Source organism: Maniola jurtina, chromosome 7, assembly GCF_905333055.1.
Source record: "Maniola jurtina chromosome 7, ilManJurt1.1, whole genome shotgun sequence".
NCBI lineage: Eukaryota > Metazoa > Arthropoda > Insecta > Lepidoptera > Nymphalidae > Maniola > Maniola jurtina.
This window is the reverse complement of record NC_060035.1, coordinates 1,825,531-1,844,615: the sequence shown is the minus strand read 5'-3', so window position 1 is coordinate 1,844,615 and position 19,085 is coordinate 1,825,531. Positions and strand designations below refer to the sequence as shown.

At 36.5% G+C, this 19,085-nt stretch overlaps 2 protein-coding genes across 2 annotated transcripts in view; both read left to right on the top strand.

Annotated features, from left to right (window-relative positions):
* Nucleotides 1-3,306: 3,306 nt before the first annotated feature.
* LOC123866703 (vitamin K-dependent gamma-carboxylase) lies at nt 3,307-14,149 on the top strand. The gene is made up of 9 exons (XM_045908381.1): nt 3,307-3,310; nt 4,514-4,678; nt 5,586-5,741; nt 6,715-6,880; nt 7,426-7,611; nt 8,374-8,537; nt 8,964-9,430; nt 12,261-12,738; nt 13,722-14,149. Exons 1-9 carry the CDS (start codon nt 3,307-3,309, stop codon nt 14,087-14,089), a joined length of 2,154 nt encoding a protein of 717 aa, XP_045764337.1. The 3' UTR covers nt 14,090-14,149.
* A 2,088-nt stretch (nt 14,150-16,237) lies between these two features.
* LOC123866964 (elongation of very long chain fatty acids protein 6) overlaps nt 16,238-19,085 on the top strand; it is a 54,658-nt gene continuing 51,810 nt past the window's right edge. The window contains exon 1 of the mRNA XM_045908774.1: nt 16,238-16,901. Coding sequence (XP_045764730.1) covers nt 16,711-16,901 — 191 coding nt within the window. The 5' untranslated portion in view covers nt 16,238-16,710. The remainder of the gene's footprint in view (nt 16,902-19,085) is intronic.

Genomic DNA, 19,085 nt, shown 5'->3' with positions numbered 1-19,085 from the left:
TTATTGCCTAACACTGAACGATAGCCGATAACATTGCTGCTTCACTAAGCGATTTAAAACAATTTTTCATAGAAAACATTTAATGAATTAAAAATAAATGTCAAATGTGCTCGACGGCTATCATTCAATGTTAGATAATAGATACTGAGTTAGCGAATCAGTAGGCAGGTCTTTAACTGTGTCCATGCAAAAATCACGAAGATCTTCTGCTCCGTTGCAGTGTGATTTAAGGATTTAACCAATAAATCTTAGCTAATCACACTAAATGTGATTAATATCACAATTGTCGACCGACTAAGATTACAAGATTGAGATCTTACTCCAGAGTCCAGGACCTAACTTTTCATCCATACTAATATTATAAATGCGAAAGTGTGTCTGTCTGTCTGTCTATCTGTCTGTCTGTCTATCTATCTGCTACCTTTTCACGGCCCAATAATGTAACCGATTCTGACGAAATTGGGTACAGGGTTAGCTTATGTTCCGTGGACGGACATAGGCTACTGTTAATCCCGGAAAATCAAACAGTTTCCATGGGATCTATAAAAATCTAAATCCACGCGGACGAAGTCGCGGGAATCCTCTAGTCATAAAATAATTGAGAAAAGACATGAACATCTCACCATCATTATTATAAACCTATTTGCTCACTCTGTACTACAGAATAGAAGAACAGAACAGAAGGGCTTGGCCGTGGTTTGGCCATATTATTCACCATGCTGGCCAAGTGCGAATTGGTCGACTTTACACACATTTGAGAACATTATGGAGCTATTTCAAACATACAGTTTCCTTATGATGTTACCTTGACCGTTAAAGCAAGTTAGGTAACTATACTTAGGTATTTAATTGCTTAAAACTCACATAACTAACTCTGATAACTGATAGAGATGCGTGCCCAGAATTGAACCCCCGACCCCCGAATTTTAACCACTACGCTATCACCGCTTATGATGAACTTTTGCTAGTAAAAATTAAGTTCTGTTTACCTCAACAAAATTATGCGATCAGTGACACGGAAAACTGTTCAACACTGATCAGTATTCAAATTTGTGCTCACACATAATTGCTATGACAAAATTGTAGAGCAAAATACGTGTGAAAATTCGCTACCTACCTTGTTGAATTTCCCCGGATTTTACCTTCAGTCTTCGATTGTTCTTTACGGAGAACAACCACCATGGTCTACTTAACATGCTTTTGTGAGTATTTTATACCTAACCATTTTATTAACCCCCGACCCAAAAAGAGGGGTGTTATAAGTTTGACGTGTGTATCTGTGTATCTATGTATCTGTGTATCTGTGTATCTGTGTATCTGTGTATCTGTCTGTGGCCTCGTAGCGCCTAAACGAATGAACCGATTTTAATTTAGTTTTTTTTTGTTTGAAAGGTGGCTTGATCGAGAGTGTTCTTAGCTATAATCCAAGAAAATCGGTTCAGCCGTTTGGAAGTTATCAGCTCTTTTCTGGTTTTCTTATTACTTTTATCCCAGGACCACCAGAGGTTACGTATTTTCTGACACAGGAAATATGTACGATTGAGTAGTGTTAGTAAGTACTAAGAAAGCATGCCTAGCCTACGTGCTAGCTTGCTTAGACGGCCAATTTTCAGGTATCTGATAATCAAGGTACATAAAACCATTACTTACCTCACGTAAATTCTCCAAACTGATTTTTACGTATATTTTAGGCAATATCCTTAAAAATATGTCGCCAATACTCCCAGATACATCCCGCGTCGGCCGTATTGCTTTGCAGACGCTTTAAAGCTCCCAAAATAAGTAATTACTTAACTGCACGTAAATTCTGATGCTCCATTTTTATATATGTCCACCAGACAACTATTTTAAAACCTTTTACAAGAAGACAGACCGATCCAGAGGGAAAATCATCCCCTAAATTCAATTTTAATGCCTCTGTGGGTTTGAGCGCGAGGGCATCATTATCTACGCGCATGAGACTGAGTAAGACATGTATTAGGATATATTGACTTCTCTCTCACTCTCTTATAGTTTACTTATGTCAATTAATTATTAATATTAAAAAAAAACAGCTAAAAATTAAAAAAATTGGAGAATTTACGTGAGGTAAGTAATGTATTTATGTACCTTGATTACCTGATACCTGAAAATTGGCCGTCTAAGCAAGCTAGCAGGTCTGTAGGCATGCGTTCTTAGTACATACTAACACTACTCAATCGTCCACATTTCGTTCGTCAGAAAATACGTGACGGCTGGTGGCCCTGGGATCTTTCACTATTGTAACAGAGGTTCATAATATTATTTCAATTGGCAAATGTCAAGCTGTCAAGATGGACGTTGCTTAGATACATAATTATTTATTTGAAAATAATGTTTTGGAAAACTCCGATACTTTGGATCGTAGGCGCGGAGTTTCTAATTTATAAAATATTATAATCACAGTTAAACGAGAAAACATCAATTCAATTATAATATCCAACAGTCAACCAAAGGCCACGAACAATCAACCCAAACCCAAACCATAGTCAAACTATTTTTAGGGTTCAGTAGGTATCTGTAGAAAAAAAAAGATGTAGCCTCGACTGTTGTAGTCGCGTAGGTGTGCATGGCACCATTAAATATCGTAAATATAGGCGATGACCCTCCGCGCAGCTGAGGTTCCCGCATCGTAGTCGCTTTGTCGCGCAGGTTTGGATGATGCATTAGGCGCACTTTCTTTATATTTTATCTGCTTGAACTCAGCTTATTTACTTTGACAAAATACGTTTAAAATTCATCATTATCAGGATCAACCCATCGCCGGCTCACTACTGAGCACAAGTCTCCTCTCAGAATGAGAAGCTACCACACTGGCCAAGCACGTATTGGCACACCTCACGCACCTTTGAGGGAGCATTATGGCCAACTCTCAAGCATGCAGGTTTCCTGAAGGTGTTTTCCTTCACCACTTCGTTGTCTGTCTGTGTGTCATCTTTCAAGAGAATCAAAACTTATAAATTGGGTACTTCCCGTTTACGTAGAATCATGAAAGGCAGGTAGCAATATCTTATAGCCCAAGTACTCTACTCCTGTGGCCCAAGTAAACAGAAAAATCCGACAACTGAATTGTCATTACATAAAAAAAAACTTGTACGGAACTCTTCATGTGTGAGGCAGACTCGCACTTGACCGGTTTTTGAAAGTTATGTCAAATAAAAATTTTACATGCAATAACAAACAAAATGAAATACAAGCCAATTTATTCCTTATTTCATCGGGTGAAAGTCGATTTCAATTTAATCGTAGGTATATCTTGAAAAGCGAACTATTATACGACTACGTATAATGGGTATATAACATTGATGTTACTTTTGAAGAGATATTAGCTGCCTTATTGGATTTATATTATTATAGAAATTGGGTTTTTAACCGACTTCCAAAAAAGGAGGAGGTTCTCAATTCGTCGGAATCTTTTTTTTTTTTTTTATGTATGTTCCCCGATTACTCAAAGACCCCTGGACCGATTTGGAAATTTTTTTTTTTGTTTGAAAGGGTATACTGTGCAGGTGGTCCCATATAAATTTGGTGAAGATCTGATGAATATCTTTGGAGATGGAGAACAGAACTCCTCAATGGATAGGAGCAAATTGCTCGCGATCAGTGTAATAGCTTAGTAAACAGTAGGGTTTTAACTGGGCATAGCATATTATAGTACAGTGGGGCCACTAAAAATTGTGAAATAAAAAATTTTCAAAAGAAAAATAAAACTTATTTTTCTTTTGAAATTTTTTTAGAATGGCACAAATAAACGGTAATTTATGAATAAAAGTTTAAAAAGCGTGAAATAAAAATTAAATTAAAAATTTAAAAAACCCCCGACACATAAACATCTAAAAAGTAAAAAAATAATAGGTAAGTATGTATGGGCCCTTTAAGAATAGTATAAATAGTAAAGTTTTTATCCAAGCGTTCGTTGCGTCGGGGGACCGCTAAAGACTATTCTTTCTACAACAGATGACTTTCATAGTTTATGATAGGTAGCGGTCCCCTGGCGCAACGAACGCTTGGATAAAAACTTTACTATTTATACTATTCTTAAAGGGCCCATACATACTTACCTATTATTTTTTTACTTTTTAGATGTTTATGTGTCGGGGGTTTTTTAAATTTTTAATTTAATTTTTTTTATAGTAGTTTGTAGTTGTACCTTTGTCCACTTCGTCCGTTAATTTTAAACTTTCTTGAAGTCTGTATGTAGGTAAGTAACTATGTTATTGTAAATACAATTTAATGTTTGGTAAAAGTTCCGTGAAGAGTCTGATTTTCTGGAATAAAATGTTGCCCGTTGCAAGCTATATAATATCTCATGTACCTTTAGTAAAAACCTTTAGTTAAAATAGGTTTCTCAGATTTCAGCCGTTTAAACTTTAAACATAATAGGTACACTACATGATACATACCTACGTTTTTCAAAATATGATAACAATATGAATATCAAGTAAAATACTAGCTGTTAAGTACTTATTTTAAGTACTTAGTGCTCCTTTTGCAGATGTAAAATTAAAATTATGGTTGTCTTCATTGTACGAAACGACGGACACAAAATTTCAAGAGCAATTTGGTTTTCACATAAAAGAAGTTACATTCGAAAGAATTCTTGCCTATTTGTACGCGCCTAAGGATTCTTCAAGTTTAGCAGTTACAAGGATTTTGTTTGGTAAGCATGCCTTTAATTTGATCGAAAGAAAGTTCATCCTACCATACCTATTACATCCTTTACATGTGTTTTTGTGTGCAATAAAGTGTTCTATCTATCTATCTATCTATCTACCTAAAAAATTCAGTGACTAAATTTTTTTTAAGTCACCCGGTAGAAGAAAGACAGACGCGGGGAGGATATGTGTCTGTCATGGGTTTCCTAGAAGCGAAAGGTAAGGGAAAGTTGACTGACGAACCTATGCGCGGCCGCATCCATGCCTTCGCCTTCTTCATACTACCAATACTACCAAATAGATCCATAAACATCACTCACTCAAATTCTCTACGTCTTTTCTCTGATGCCCACCTGTACAAGCTATCATCGTCATCAACGCATCGCCGGTTCACTAGGTACATACTGACTACTGAGGTCTCCTCTCAGAGTAAGAAGGCTTCAGACTAAAGCCTTCGCATTCTGAGAGGAAATCTTAAAGCCTTTAGGCCATAAGTTCAAGTGCAGGAGAACTCTTAGATATATTATACAGGCTTCCTCAGGATATTTGCCTTCACCAGTACAGGAATGTTAAAGGAAGTGACATATTATGATTGGGTTCTTAAAATGCACATAGGTAAGCAAGAAGTTAAAGTTGCGTGCCTGAGATCGAATCTTGGAGCCGATCGATCGAAGGCCGATGGCGTTTAATAAAGGTGCCCACGCACTCGAACTGAACTGCAGCTGAACTGCGCGTCGCACGTACCGCGTAGCGCGTCACTGCCGCGCGTCGCGGCTGGAGAAAATATCGTGCGGGGCGCTGCCGCGACGCGCAGTTCATCTGCAGTTCAGTTCGAGTGCGTGGGCACCTTAATTAATTACTAGCCTATCACCACTAAAATATTATAAGCTCTCTAGTCTCTATATTCTCCAGGAATAGCGATGCTCTTCGACATCCCGGACGAGCGCGGTGGAGCGATCATAGACAAGCGATGGGGCGATCCCATGGTTTGCCACTTTCCGCTCGTCCCCTTTATTAAAGCTGTACCTATGCCGTACATGGCTTTCGTCTACGCTGCTCTCTGGTTAGGTAAATGTTTTTTTTTAAATTTAATACTAGTTGGCACACCCTGGCTTTGCTCGGATGATAGGTACCTAATACCTACCTACCTATCGACATAAATCCCATTCATAAAATTAAAGTACCTACCACCTTGCTTACATTCATTTAAAATTTTTAAAGCATTAATTTAAATTCATTACTTAATTGTAATTTGTAAGTAGGTAGTTACTTTGTGCATTAAACCCAGTCACAAGTAAAGCAACATAGGTCACATGTTAATTATTATTATTAACATGTGACCTCTGTTGCTTTGAGGTCTACCATTATGATCAATTTGGTTTTATAAAACACTTATTTAATGATCTTACGGAAAAAGTATGTAGGTGTTTTACCCACTAGAATGCCATTGTGAAAATATCACCTAACTAGCTGACGCCCGCGACTTCGTCCGCGTGTATTTAGGTTTTTCGAAATCCCGTGGGAACTCTTTGATTTTCCGGGATAAAAAGTAGCCTATGTGCTAATCTAGGATAATATCTATCTCCATTCCGAATTTCAGCCAAATCCGTCCAGTGGCAGTTTGCGTGAAGGAGTAACAAACATACACACACACACACACACACACACACACACACACACACACACACACACACACACACATACAAACTTTCGCCTTTATAATATTAGTGTGATACCTATATGATACATTTTTAATCGGTATATTTTTTTATACTTATTGACCAAGAAAATCCAGACTTTAAGTTGATATTTAGCTGATTTGAGCCGAGTTTGTTGTGGGCTCTTCTCAGATCTGTACGCGTTTGGAACCCTCGTAGCTTTAGTTTTATGTTTTCGAAATTAATTATTATCACCAAGCATCTTACAAATCTAACAATTCTGGCTATCAAAAGGTATACTTAGTTTGAATATAAATGAGTTTGTTTTGATAGAAAGTCTGTAGAGTAATAAATAGCCTACAGTAATAATTTATTATTTGTAGGTGCACTAGGCATAGCCCTAGGCTACAGGTATCGTTTCAGCGCATGGCTGTTCACCTTCTGCTACTGGTACTTGTTTCTGATCGAGAAGAGTTTCTGGAACAATCACAGCTATCTGTTTGGCCTGGTGGCGTTACTGCTTGCTTGTACTGAAGCTAATTGTTACTGGTAAGTATCGGAACTAAACTAAAGTAAAATATGGTAGGTGACTTTAAGAGTAGTTGACACAGTACGAGCTGAGACTGGACAGTAGACAGCTGCTCGTTTTTTTAATAAAGAACATTAGCCATGCTAATCTTGACTAATACTCCCCTTTTCCCTCCAATTAAGCGTAAAGCTTGGGGGTTTGAACCGCCGACCTTTCGGAATTCAGTCCGCTCCTCAACCGTTGAGCTATCGAGGCTCTAAATATTATGAAATCGCATGTCAGTAGCTTGGCTTGACTTAGCCGTTTTCACGAAGGTCCAGTTTAAGAAATTAATTCTAGTATCGACTATTCTCACAAATTAGTCGATACTAAAACTAATTTCTTAAACTGGACCCTTTCAAGTAAAGATTTTTATATAAACCTGTGAGGATTATACTACCATTGGCGCAATTAAATAACATAAGCCTACGTTGTCGTATTAGTTTACAAATTGCGAAAAACCAAATTTAATTTGAAGTTCGCGAGCATCGACGCTTAACTCTTAAAGCTTACAACATTTTTATAGGTCGCTAGATGTGTACTTGGGCTACACTAAGAGCAAGGAGACGGTGCCGTATTGGAACTACTTCATCCTGAAGTACCAGTTCTTCATACTCTACTTCATGGCGGGCATGAAGAAGGGAACGGCTGAGTGGCTGACAGGGTACTCCGTGCAGAACCTCAGCGAACACTGGGTGTTCAATCCATTCAAGTAAATCGTAATGAATCGTATCTCTACCATCTAATCTACTATCTGCTGCCTATAAACAACTATCTAAGTATATATACCTAACTTTTATAATATTTATTTAAAAAAAAAACTCAGTTTTATTTTAAAGGTGCGTACCTAGTACATACCTAGGTATTTTTTTTGGAATCGGGTAGATATCGCGTGCGACATCACCTGCACAGAAGCGTTCGTAGAGTTAACTTTTAGAGTTTTCGAATACTTAAATAGTTAATACATAGGTACCTATTACTTATAAATTCGAAAGTGTGTATGTCTGTCTGTCTGCTAGCTTTTCACGGCCCATCCGCTTAACCGAATTTGACGCAATTTGGTTCAGAGATAGATTGCTTCTGGGGAAGGACATTTAAAACTTATTTAGTTCCAGAAAATCAGAGAATTCCCATGGGATTTTACGGAAACACATGGATCATCCATATGGACGAAGTTCCGCATTTTATATGCTTTGTACAGACAGAGCTTACATCCCGAACATGGGTTAGTATAGGCTACATTATTAATCTCGGGAAATCAAAGAATGAATATTATCTAAGGCATCTTGTAGGCGAGCGCACTCCGACCATTGCTCTGTTTCTCAGTCATGATTGTCGTCGCAAGCCTATCTCACACCACAGTAAAAAAAAAGTTCCCTCGAGATTTTACAAAAACCAGAATCACGCGGACGAAGTTCGGCCAAAAGCCGGTACCTACTAAATATATTTTTACCTTGATTTTAACAACTTGCAGGCTCTTCCTGAGCACAGACCAGACGGACTATCTAATAGTCCACTGGTTCGTGTTCGTTTTCGACCTGACTGTGGCAATCTGGATGATGTGGTCCAAGACTCGACACGTCGCGATGGTCTTCTGTGCGCTATTCCATCTGATGAACAGCAGGCTGTTTAGAATCGGTTTGTATAAATGAATCCATCATCATCTTCGTCAAGCGATAGACGTCCATATCTGGACATAGCCTCTTGTAGAGATTCCAACAACTTGCAGGCTTTTCCTGACCACAGAACAGACGGGACGGACTATCTAATAGTTCACTGGTTCCGGGTTCGTGTTCGTATTCGACCTGACTGTGGCAATCTGGATGATGTGGTCCAAGACTCGACACGTCGCGATGGTCTTCTGTGCTCTGCACCATGTCATGAACCGCAGGCTGTATTAATAAATCCATCATCATCATCGTCAAGAGACCACCACCACGATTTTTTAAACTTCATTTTTACTTTATTTTTTCAATATTTTCAGACAAGTTGTTGTTGTTTACGTAGGCACTGAAATGTACTTTTATTAAAAACAAAAGTAGAATGAATTTTATTTTATTCTAGGTATGTTTCCGTGGGTCTGCTTAGCCACAATGCCGTTGTTCTACCCTTTTGACTGGCCGAAATTTATCACGAGTTATGCGAAAAAACAGGTCTCAAAAGTAAAAGGAGGAATTTGCAGTTATAAACACGGCCAGTTCGTACTAAGCGGCAAAAAAATTGACTGCATGAGTGATGAATTACAAGATATGGAAATTTCCGATGAAAAATCTGAGGAATGGCCTGAATTTGACGAAGACAATGAAAAAATAGACGAAAATGATGTTATCAGTGAAGGAATTGAAAGGAAAAACAATAGTGATGATAAAGAAAAAGATTTTCAACAGAAATCCAATTCGGAATATGAAAGGAAGAATATTTCTGAAGATGGACATGATTGGAAAGATGGAAGGAAGAATCTGACTTTCCTACTTATAGCTTTGCACGTTCTGTTGCAGGCGTTTTTACCTTATTCACACTTCATTACAAAGGTAAAGTACAGAGACGGTAACCGTTACTTTTTACCCGACTGCGGCAAAGTAAAAAGGAAGGGTTATGATTTTAGCAGTTTATGTATGTACTCGTATGTATGTGTGTATGTTTGTATCCAGATTCTGTGTGTTCCACCGTAGCGCCTAAACTACTGGGCCGATTTTGATGAATAAGGTGTCAATCGATTCGTCGTAAAGGCCCAGGTGACATATTATGCTACATTTTATACGAAAAAAATTGACCTAACGGATATTACAAGAAAAAAAGTGGGGGTTTCCAAAAATTTTTTTTTGCTATTGTATCGAGTGGGGTGTCAAATGAAAGAGGAGAAAATTCTGAGTTAATTAAAATATACCAAGCGACAGAAAAACAATTTTACTATAATATATTCTCAGCGTTTATTAAGAAGATTGCAGTCGGGTTTTAGTTTTCAACTTTATTAACGTGTTAAAAGTAGCGTTAAATAGTAGCATTATGATTTATCGGTATATTTTCAACACCCATCATCATCATTATCAAAAAGATATATAGTTATATATATAAAAAAATCAACCCATATTCGGTTCACTACTGAGCACGGGTCTCCCCGCGAACGATAATATTTTATGTTTTTCTTTCATAATTTTTTAGTAACGCTTCGAAAAAATACCGCTACCTAATCAAATGGTAAATCGAGGTATAAATAAAATCTATTCAGTCATATTTCCATTAATCAGAGTATTGTAAAATAGAATAGCATAATTTTTTATTTTTCAAGCGGAGTTTGTTCTTTTGTTGAGTTACAATTGTAAGTAGGTAGACGTAGGGTTAATTATAATAATTAGTAACTAACATGTTGTTTACCACAAGATGAGGATAATAATATAATAATACTAGCTAATCCGTGATACATTGCAAAGTGCAATGCGACTCGTCCACCAATTATAACGTTCGCTTTGATGGTATTATACCAGAAATCTTCCCGCAAGTCGCAAACACAACGGCACAAAGCTTCAACTCCACCGGATGAAAATGCGCGAATGCATAGGTAACCAACGGAAATAAAGGCAGACAGTCAGACACACACATTATTTTTTGTTTGAGTAATACCTATATTGAATTAAAAATCATAATGTCAAGAACAACAAAGAAAATCTGTAAAACAAGTGTAAATTAAAAATGTATAACACCCCCGACAAGTGAAGGTTAGGTACCTACAGTAACTAGAAAAGAGCTGATAACTTTCAAACGGCGGAACCGATTTTCTTGGATTATAGCTAAGAACACTCTCTATCAAGCCACCTTTCAAACAAAAAAAAAAACTAAATTAAAATAGATTCATTAGTTTAGGAGCTACGATGCCACAGACAGATACACAGATACACACGTCAAACTTATAACACCCCTCTTTTTGAGTCGGGGGTTAGTAATCCAAAGAAATAAATATGTAATAGTATAATAATCATCTAGGTAGATAAATTCTGCTACATGAAACAGATTATTATATATTTAATTTGTTATTTGTGTATTGCGTTATTATAATGTATTTAATTTGTTTGAAAAAATTGGTTGTCTGTAAAGTCGGTTTACTGACGATAGTTGAACGTGACAACAAAGGCCGATTGTGCTTCTTTGTCGCTCGTTCCGCGCTCTCGCTTGCACTTCAAGCCTTACATGGAACGCCTCAGAGCGAGGTAACGCCGCATGAGTCATGTTTTTTCGTGCATGCAGCCGGCTCTATCGAATTATAAGACGTTGTCACGTCAAAAAAGGGAAATCTGTAGAAACTTTGTGTTGACCTTGACCTGTGCGAATTTACTAATTAGTAGAAGAAGTCTAATAAGGCATTGGAGTGATACCCAAGGGTCTAAGCATTCGCACCTAATGTAGCAGCAATAGGTAGGTACCTACTACCTATGGGTACATAATATTGCTAATTTATTTATTTATGTAAGTAAACTTAACTTTAATGAACTTGCTTTATTAATGTCACTTGTTACTATAAGCACTATAAGGTTAGACAAGTTTGAAACAGTACCCAGGTACTAAGTGATGGAATGGATGATAAAAAAATATTTTTAAAATCCTTTTCAAAACTTTTAAAAGCGAAAATGCTTTGGATTTTCTAAGTTATCAAAAAAATCTCAGTGATATTCAACTTTTTGTAAGTCTATTTTAATATATAAATATTTGTAAGTATATATTATAACATAATATCTACTAAGTATATTTTTTTTTTTTCATGATTACTTTCTATCTTTGCTGTACCTATTCTACTCCATTTACAACCTCTCGCACTGCCAAGGGTCACTGGTAGAGATCTCTTATAGAGATAAGTGCTTCCCTGTCCACTTTTTCTTTCCTTTTATTTATATTGTTACAACTTTCTGGTACAAATAAAAAATAAAATAAAATAAATAAAATTAATGAAATACTAAGTTTACGGCTTGTTTATTTGGTATCTACGCAGTCGGGGGTTTTTTTTGTTTTTATAATTACTTAATGTGATGTCCTGAGGGCGAAAGGAATGAAATTAGATGCAGATGATCACACTAATATTATAAAGGCGAAAGTTTGTATGTTGTGTGTGTGTGTGTATGGTTGTTACTCCTTCACGCAAAAACTACTTGACGGATTTGGCTGAAATTTGGAATGGAGATAGATAATATCCTGGATTAGCACATAGGCTACTTTTTATCCCGGAAAATCAGAGAGTTCCCACGGGATTTCAAACCTAAATCCACGCGGACGAAGTCGCGGGCATCGGCTAGTATTCACATAATCCGTTTTATACCGTGATCCTTACAATGCCATAGACTACTTACTTTAGACTTACCTACTTTTTTCTAGGGCTATAATAACTGGACAAATGGCCTCTACGGTTATTCCTGGGACATGATGGTCCACACGTGGGACCTCGAATCTGTGATCGTCAAGGTCGTGGACAACACGAACCACGAAGAATTTTACGTCGACCCATACATTTACACACCCAACGACAGATGGACGAGGCACGGTGATATGGTGTACCAATATGTTAGATGTTTAAAGGGGAATTTAATTGAGCATATCGGTACGAGTAATCGGTATTTTAATATATCAATTTATATAGATGTCTGGTGCTCTATGAATGGGAGATTTACTCAGCGTATGTTCGATGCTAAAGTGGATTTGTTGAATGCAACCTGGTCGCCTTTCCAACCCGTGTCCTATCTCATGCCGTTACTTGATGAAGCGTTGGGCTGGAGGACTGTCTTGCAAGATATAAGGACGGAGGTGCATTCTTGGAGTAATTATAGTGATGTGGTATTTGTCGCTGACTTTCCAGGTAATTTGTTGTTGTAAGAGTAAGTTTTATACATTTATTTATTACATATTTGTTTATTGGATAGGTATAAGTTTTTTAGGGTTCCGTACCTCATAAGGAAAAACGGAACCCTTATAGGATCACTTTGTTGTCTGTCTGTCCGTCTGTCCGTCCGTCCATCTGTCGTGTCTGTCAAGAAAACCTATATGGTACTTCCCGTTGTTCTAGAATGATGAAATTTAGCAGGTAGGAAGGTCTTATAGCACAAATAAAGGAATAAATCCGAAAACCGTGAATTTGTGGTTAAATCATTAAAAAAAAAAAATATGTTTCAATTTTTAAAGTAAGATAACCATACCAAGTGGGGTATCATATGAAAGGGCTTTACCTGTACATTCTAAAACAGATTTCTATTTTTATGCATAATAGTTTTTGATTTATTGTGCAAAATGTCGAAAAAAATATCCGAGTACGAAACCCACGGTGCGCGAGTCCGACTCGCACTTGGCTGGTTTTAGGGTTCCGTATTTTACTATACATACCCGCACTAGGTGGATAGACGACATCAAACGAGTCAAATTCAAGCGGCGCAAGACCGGAGCATGTGGAAGTCCTTGCAAGAGACCCATGTCCCGCTATGGAAATCTATAATTTATATTCCTCTTACCTATCTTCATTTTATTATTTATATATAGTTTTTCTAGTAAGTTCCGTATATTAGTTTGCATTCGTAATATTCAATATCCGTAATGGTTGTGGTTACATCGCATTATGGCATAACTTGCCGACCCTGGAAAATTTTATTGACTTCTTAAGATAAAAAGACGTATCTAGTTGTATGACTTTAGTCATATTACCATTTTATCACCATTAATTTATTAATTAATGATGATAAAATAATGTTAATGACTGATATTATACATTTTCCTAATACAATGTATTTTATTCTATAAGTTTATATTATAGTCTGTATAAGTACAATTTCTTATGTTAAGTAATTGCAGGATACGACCAAGAAAAATATATTCCACCAGAACTGACGAACATCTCCATGACAGTATTAAACGGAAATGTGGCTTATCAACCCGAAGCGACCAAATTTCTGAACGCGCAGTCTTACCGGCTCACAAAAGGAAACCGAATCAAAATAGGTCCAGGAACCTTCCACAAAGTTATTAATATTGGGGAAACAACAGCTTTTTACATGTACACTTTTGCTAATAATTCTCAAGCATTTGAAGTTTCCCAGCCAAAACCAAAGTTGCCCATTGGCCAAGAATTACTTCGACGCCTAGTCAATATGGTTAAGTTTGCGAGTATTGTGGGTACAAATATATTTCAAGTATTTTTCCAATTTAAATTTTGTAATTAATTAATTTTATTGATTTAAGTAGTTTAAGTAGATACCTACTAGGTACCTAGGTAATAAGTGAATTAGACAGGTAAATATTTATCTAATAAGCATTGCATAGTGTCGGTAGGTATTTATAACTTATAATAATTTATTGATATTAATTAAAACATACGTCACATAATAATTATAATGTTTAAGTACTTAGGCTATTTATTAGATAAAAGTCACTTTATTTTATTAAAGTACCTAATAATACCTATGTTAAAAGTGTTTATTGAAATAAATGTGTTTTCTCCACCTTTTCCTCGTTTATTAGTCCACAGAAACGTCACAAATACAAGTGTGTACAATAACACCCCCGACAAGTGAAGGTTACAGTAACTAGAAAAGAGCTGATAACTTTCAAACGGCTGAACCGATTTTCTTCGATTATAGCTGAGAACACTCTCAATCAAGCCACCTTTCAAACAAATTAAACTACCTAAATTAAAATCGGTTCATTAGTTTAGGAGCTACGATGCCACAGACAGATACAGACAGAGACGTCAAACTTATAACACCCCCCTTTTTGGTCGGGGGTTAAAAGTATATCTATTGAGAGATTCGAGCTGCAACTTCAGCTGGTTGTTGTCGACTGCCGAGACAACGCAGGTCAACGTCGACTGTCGAGAGGCAACGACGGTCAATGTCAACTGTGGAGGCAGTGAAAGTCTATCTCGACTGTCGAGGCAACGAAGGTCGATGTCGATTATAGAGGAAACGACGGTCATTTCGACTATCGAGGCAATAAAGGTCAATGCCGACAGTCGAGGTAACGAAGGTCGACGTCGACTGTCGAGGTAACGAAGGTCGACGTTGACTGTCGAGGTAATGAAGGTCGATCACGACTTCGGGGCAAAACCAGTTGAACTAGTGGGAACGAGCGAACGCAGATCGGTGTCGACGGTCGGGGCAACGAAGGTCGATGGTGACTGCCGAGGCCACGACGGTCGATGGCGACTTTCGAGGCAACGAAGGTCGATACATTTCCTAGGAGAAAGTAGTAATTGCATACTAACAAAATAACTACCTAGAGGTAGTTACTTATTTTATTTTACGCACCTCTAATTAATTATTTATTTAATTAAATAGGGCTTTAAAAAGAGTTCTAGGATACGGTTTACGTAAATATATATTTTATTGAGTAATTAGGTGGTCTTAGATGTTATTAAATAATAATTTACAGTACGTGATTCCGTTTTTTTTATTGATAATTTTTGTACTTACCATTAATTCTATCAAATCATTTACCACCAATGTTTAATACCGTTCTAAAGTTACCCGTACCCACTGAGTTGGCGATTTTTATTTTTCCATAAAAATCTGGTAGCACTGGAAACGTCAAAAAATGTTGTCAACGTCAAAAGATTAGAAAACATCAGCCAAGTGCGAGTTAGACTCGCGCACCGAAGGTTCCATACTTGAGTATTCTTTCCGACGTTTTGCACGATAAATCAAAAACTAATAAGCCTAAAAATAATTAAAATCTGTTTTAGTTATTCTTACTTTGAAAATTAAAAAACATTATAATTTTTTTGTGATCTGACCACAAATTCACGGTTTTCGGATTTTTTGCTATAAGACCTACCTACCTGCCCATGGTTCTTAGTCAACGGGAAGTACCCTATTGGTTTTTTTTGACAGACACGACAGATGGGCAGACGGACAGACGGACAGATGGACAGACGGGCAGACAGGTGTTAAAATGAGGTTCGTTTAGTATCATAGAAAAGAATAAAAAAAAAAGAATAATGTCTTTGTCATGTCAAGATGTCAATATTCGAATAGAGAGTTCCAAAATAAAAATGTATTAGAAAACATGGCTCTGGTATAAAAATATAATTATCTCACATAATACAATGTAGTTTCAGTAATTATAATTTACAATACTTTAACAACAGGAAACAAAGTGATCCTTTAAGGGTTCCATTTTTCCTTTTGAGGTACGGAACCCTAAAAAAAATAATCATTTATTGTACCTGGCAACAGTTACAACAGGTAATGTACCAATGTAATGTCAACCCTGCCTTGATGCATTCACGCGTCTCGATGTCAAAAAATGACATTTGACAGATATGTCAACGTCAAAAGTCAAGCTGACATTGATATTTTTGCGGCGGCGGCGGCGCGGTCAATGCATGACGGAGTGGGTAAAAGTCGGGTGAAAAGTGGTGGTAAAATCCCCGGTTTCCAGCTCCGTAGCGTGACTTGGATCATGCTCGTGTGTGGTGCTGGTGTGGCGTGAGGCAATGCCCATTCATCGTTTCGTCTCGCCGCTTTGACGAGCGAGTAAATTAACATCAAGCAAGTTCGGGGCTCGGTCGCTCGGGCGTCGCCTCGTCACAGCGAAGTGCGAATATATAATCAACGATTTACCATTCCGCGTCCATAACTGGAAATAGTGTCTCATCGGCGATACGCGGCAGCCGTACGCCTCTCCATTGACATTTTAGCCATCTGTGATATAATACTTTATGTATCCTGTTGAAAGTTTTTAGGTTAATTCGCCACCGACCGGTGAACAGTGCATCGTTTACTATATTTAGACGACAGACTGTGCTTGTTTTCTGTGATTAGTTCAATAGTTTCGGACTGGTACCATGGAGGCGTCAATGAGTTATAATCTTGACGTATCGCCGAATTATTCGTACATTTTCGAATTCGAAAACGAGTTTATTCATCAAAAGTCTAGGAAATGGATGACTGAGAATTGGACTGTCGCTTTCTATTATGTGGGAGTGTACATGGCATTCATTTTCGGAGGACAATATTACATGCAGAATCGACCCAGGTATGTCCGTATATTTAAGACAAAACATTTTCTAAACACCCGCAACAATTACTTTGAATCAGGTCCTAGGCTATAAATAAACTTACTTAAATAGTTAAAATTGGCTTAGAAAATATTTCATTACTACACTACTTACTTAATTTTACAATATTTTTGTATTTCAAGTTTTTCAACATTTTGAATTACTTACTTCAAATATACATCAATTGTCTTATAAACTACTGAGTTAATTAAAAAACTTAGTATAAAACCATGACGAAAAAATTCTGTTTCAATGAGCATCATTGTTCATCATCAGAATTGTATATCTATGACTTGGGAATAAATCATAATATATACGTAATTAATAATTTAATATTTAATCTAAATTATCCTGTCCTGTCCCACGTCTGGGCCAAGGCCTCCCTCCGATTTTTCCACCATTCCCTATTTTGTACCTCTTTGGGCCACTTAACTTTAATTCATCGCGTCATCACGCTGGCGTTGATGATTCTGAGGAGTCTAGAAAGGAGCAGATTTTGCCCATAAGGCATCATCTGGCATATGGCACACATGACCTGCCCATGCCCAGTCCCATTTAAGTAAAGTGGCTCCAAGGCCAACATCTTGCTGTGTTGTGATAGATTTTAGATTTCATTATGTAATCAGTTCCACAATTCAGTTTTTAATTTAGTTTGATACTCTTTTCTGTAGCACTGGCTTTAAAGGATTTTAAAAGATAATATTTGACACTTTTTGTTGTCTTGTTTATACCAGCTCAAAAGTATTTAAAAAATTAATATTTAGATTTAAAAATCTGAGTACTTCACTTAAGTATACATACTTTATTACTAAAAATTTTTAGAATTTTTTCTTTGCCCATACCTTGTAACTATAACCATATTGTTATTTCTAAGTAGACAAGTAATTGCATTAATTTATTATACAAATGGCTTTACCAGAAGGTCAAAATTTCTTTTTTATGTATCCTCATCTTTCTCTGACCTAGATTTTCATTTTTGAACATATACTAAAATATTATGTTAATTTAACGCTAAGTGATTGCTGTCTGACATACTTGTATACACTTAAAATAGTCATTGTTTAAAAGATAATTAAAAGATAATTGCCATTATGACTAAGTATTTTTTATGGTCCATTCTCAAATCTAAAAATTACTTGTTTGGTCTAAATCTGGGTACCATAAGGCCCTGAACCAAACATAAAATCTGAAAAGGATATATTCACTGTAGTGTATCAAGAAAGAGATAGCAATATAAAGCAGCGTAGCCACCATGGGATCAAAAAATCTGTTTATCTTTATTAGTGCTTTAAAAATAAATCATGTAATAAAAACAAGTAAGTACGATAATATTTTTGGGCCAATTGTAATTATCCAAATTATTTTTAAAAAAAAGCTACTGAAAAATAAATTAAGTACCCTTTCTGATTAAAACCAAAAAAATCTAGATACCTAATTGGAGCAGTTATTGGAACTTTTTCTATTCAAGAAGTTGTATCCAATCATGTTTCCATTTCATGTGGAGTTCATTGCACATTGAAATAATAAAGTTATTAGTTATTGTATTATATTGTTTTTAAATAAAAGTGAAGCAACCTGCAACAAATTATTTACTCTGTTAAACAACAGTCAATTAAAAGCACTTTGTATGAGCTCATTTAAATAAAAAAGTTTTCACACTAAACAATGTAAAAAAAATCATGAGCAATCAATTCTTTAACTTCCTTGTCATAATATTATGTAGTTCATAATTTGCAAACAATAGAGGTTTTTTTTTTAAATTTAACTAAGTAATTTACTTACCCAATAAGAATATCAAGCATGAATTAACCTAATTACTTGAGTAAGTGCTTACTTTTATTTTATTTTAGTTAATAGTTACAATTGTAGGAGTTTTCATAGGATAACAATGTGGTTCCCAAATCCTTCCACATATTATGTTTATGGAAAGGTTTGGGGACTTGTCTAAGAAAATGAGATATCGACTCTTAGGTTTAACGTTTACCATCATTATATGTGTGGGGACGCCCACGCACATGCACACAACCCCCATGCTAACCGTTGTGGGATAGCGCGAGTGACGTGTGACGGGTGTGCGGCCCCCGACCCGATCCTGATTGCCATCTCGACTTGTCGCGTACTCCTATAGATAGTCGAGATACTTAGTTGCTAGGTAGTTAATC

Excerpts from the sequence above, each read along its gene's own strand:
- LOC123866703 (XM_045908381.1), top strand. Across the intron at positions 4,679-5,585 it reads AGTTACAAGGATTTTGTTTG|GAATAGCGATGCTCTTCGAC; the intron begins GTAAGCATGCCT and ends TATATTCTCCAG. Across the intron at positions 5,742-6,714 it reads CTACGCTGCTCTCTGGTTAG|GTGCACTAGGCATAGCCCTA; the intron begins GTAAATGTTTTT and ends TATTATTTGTAG.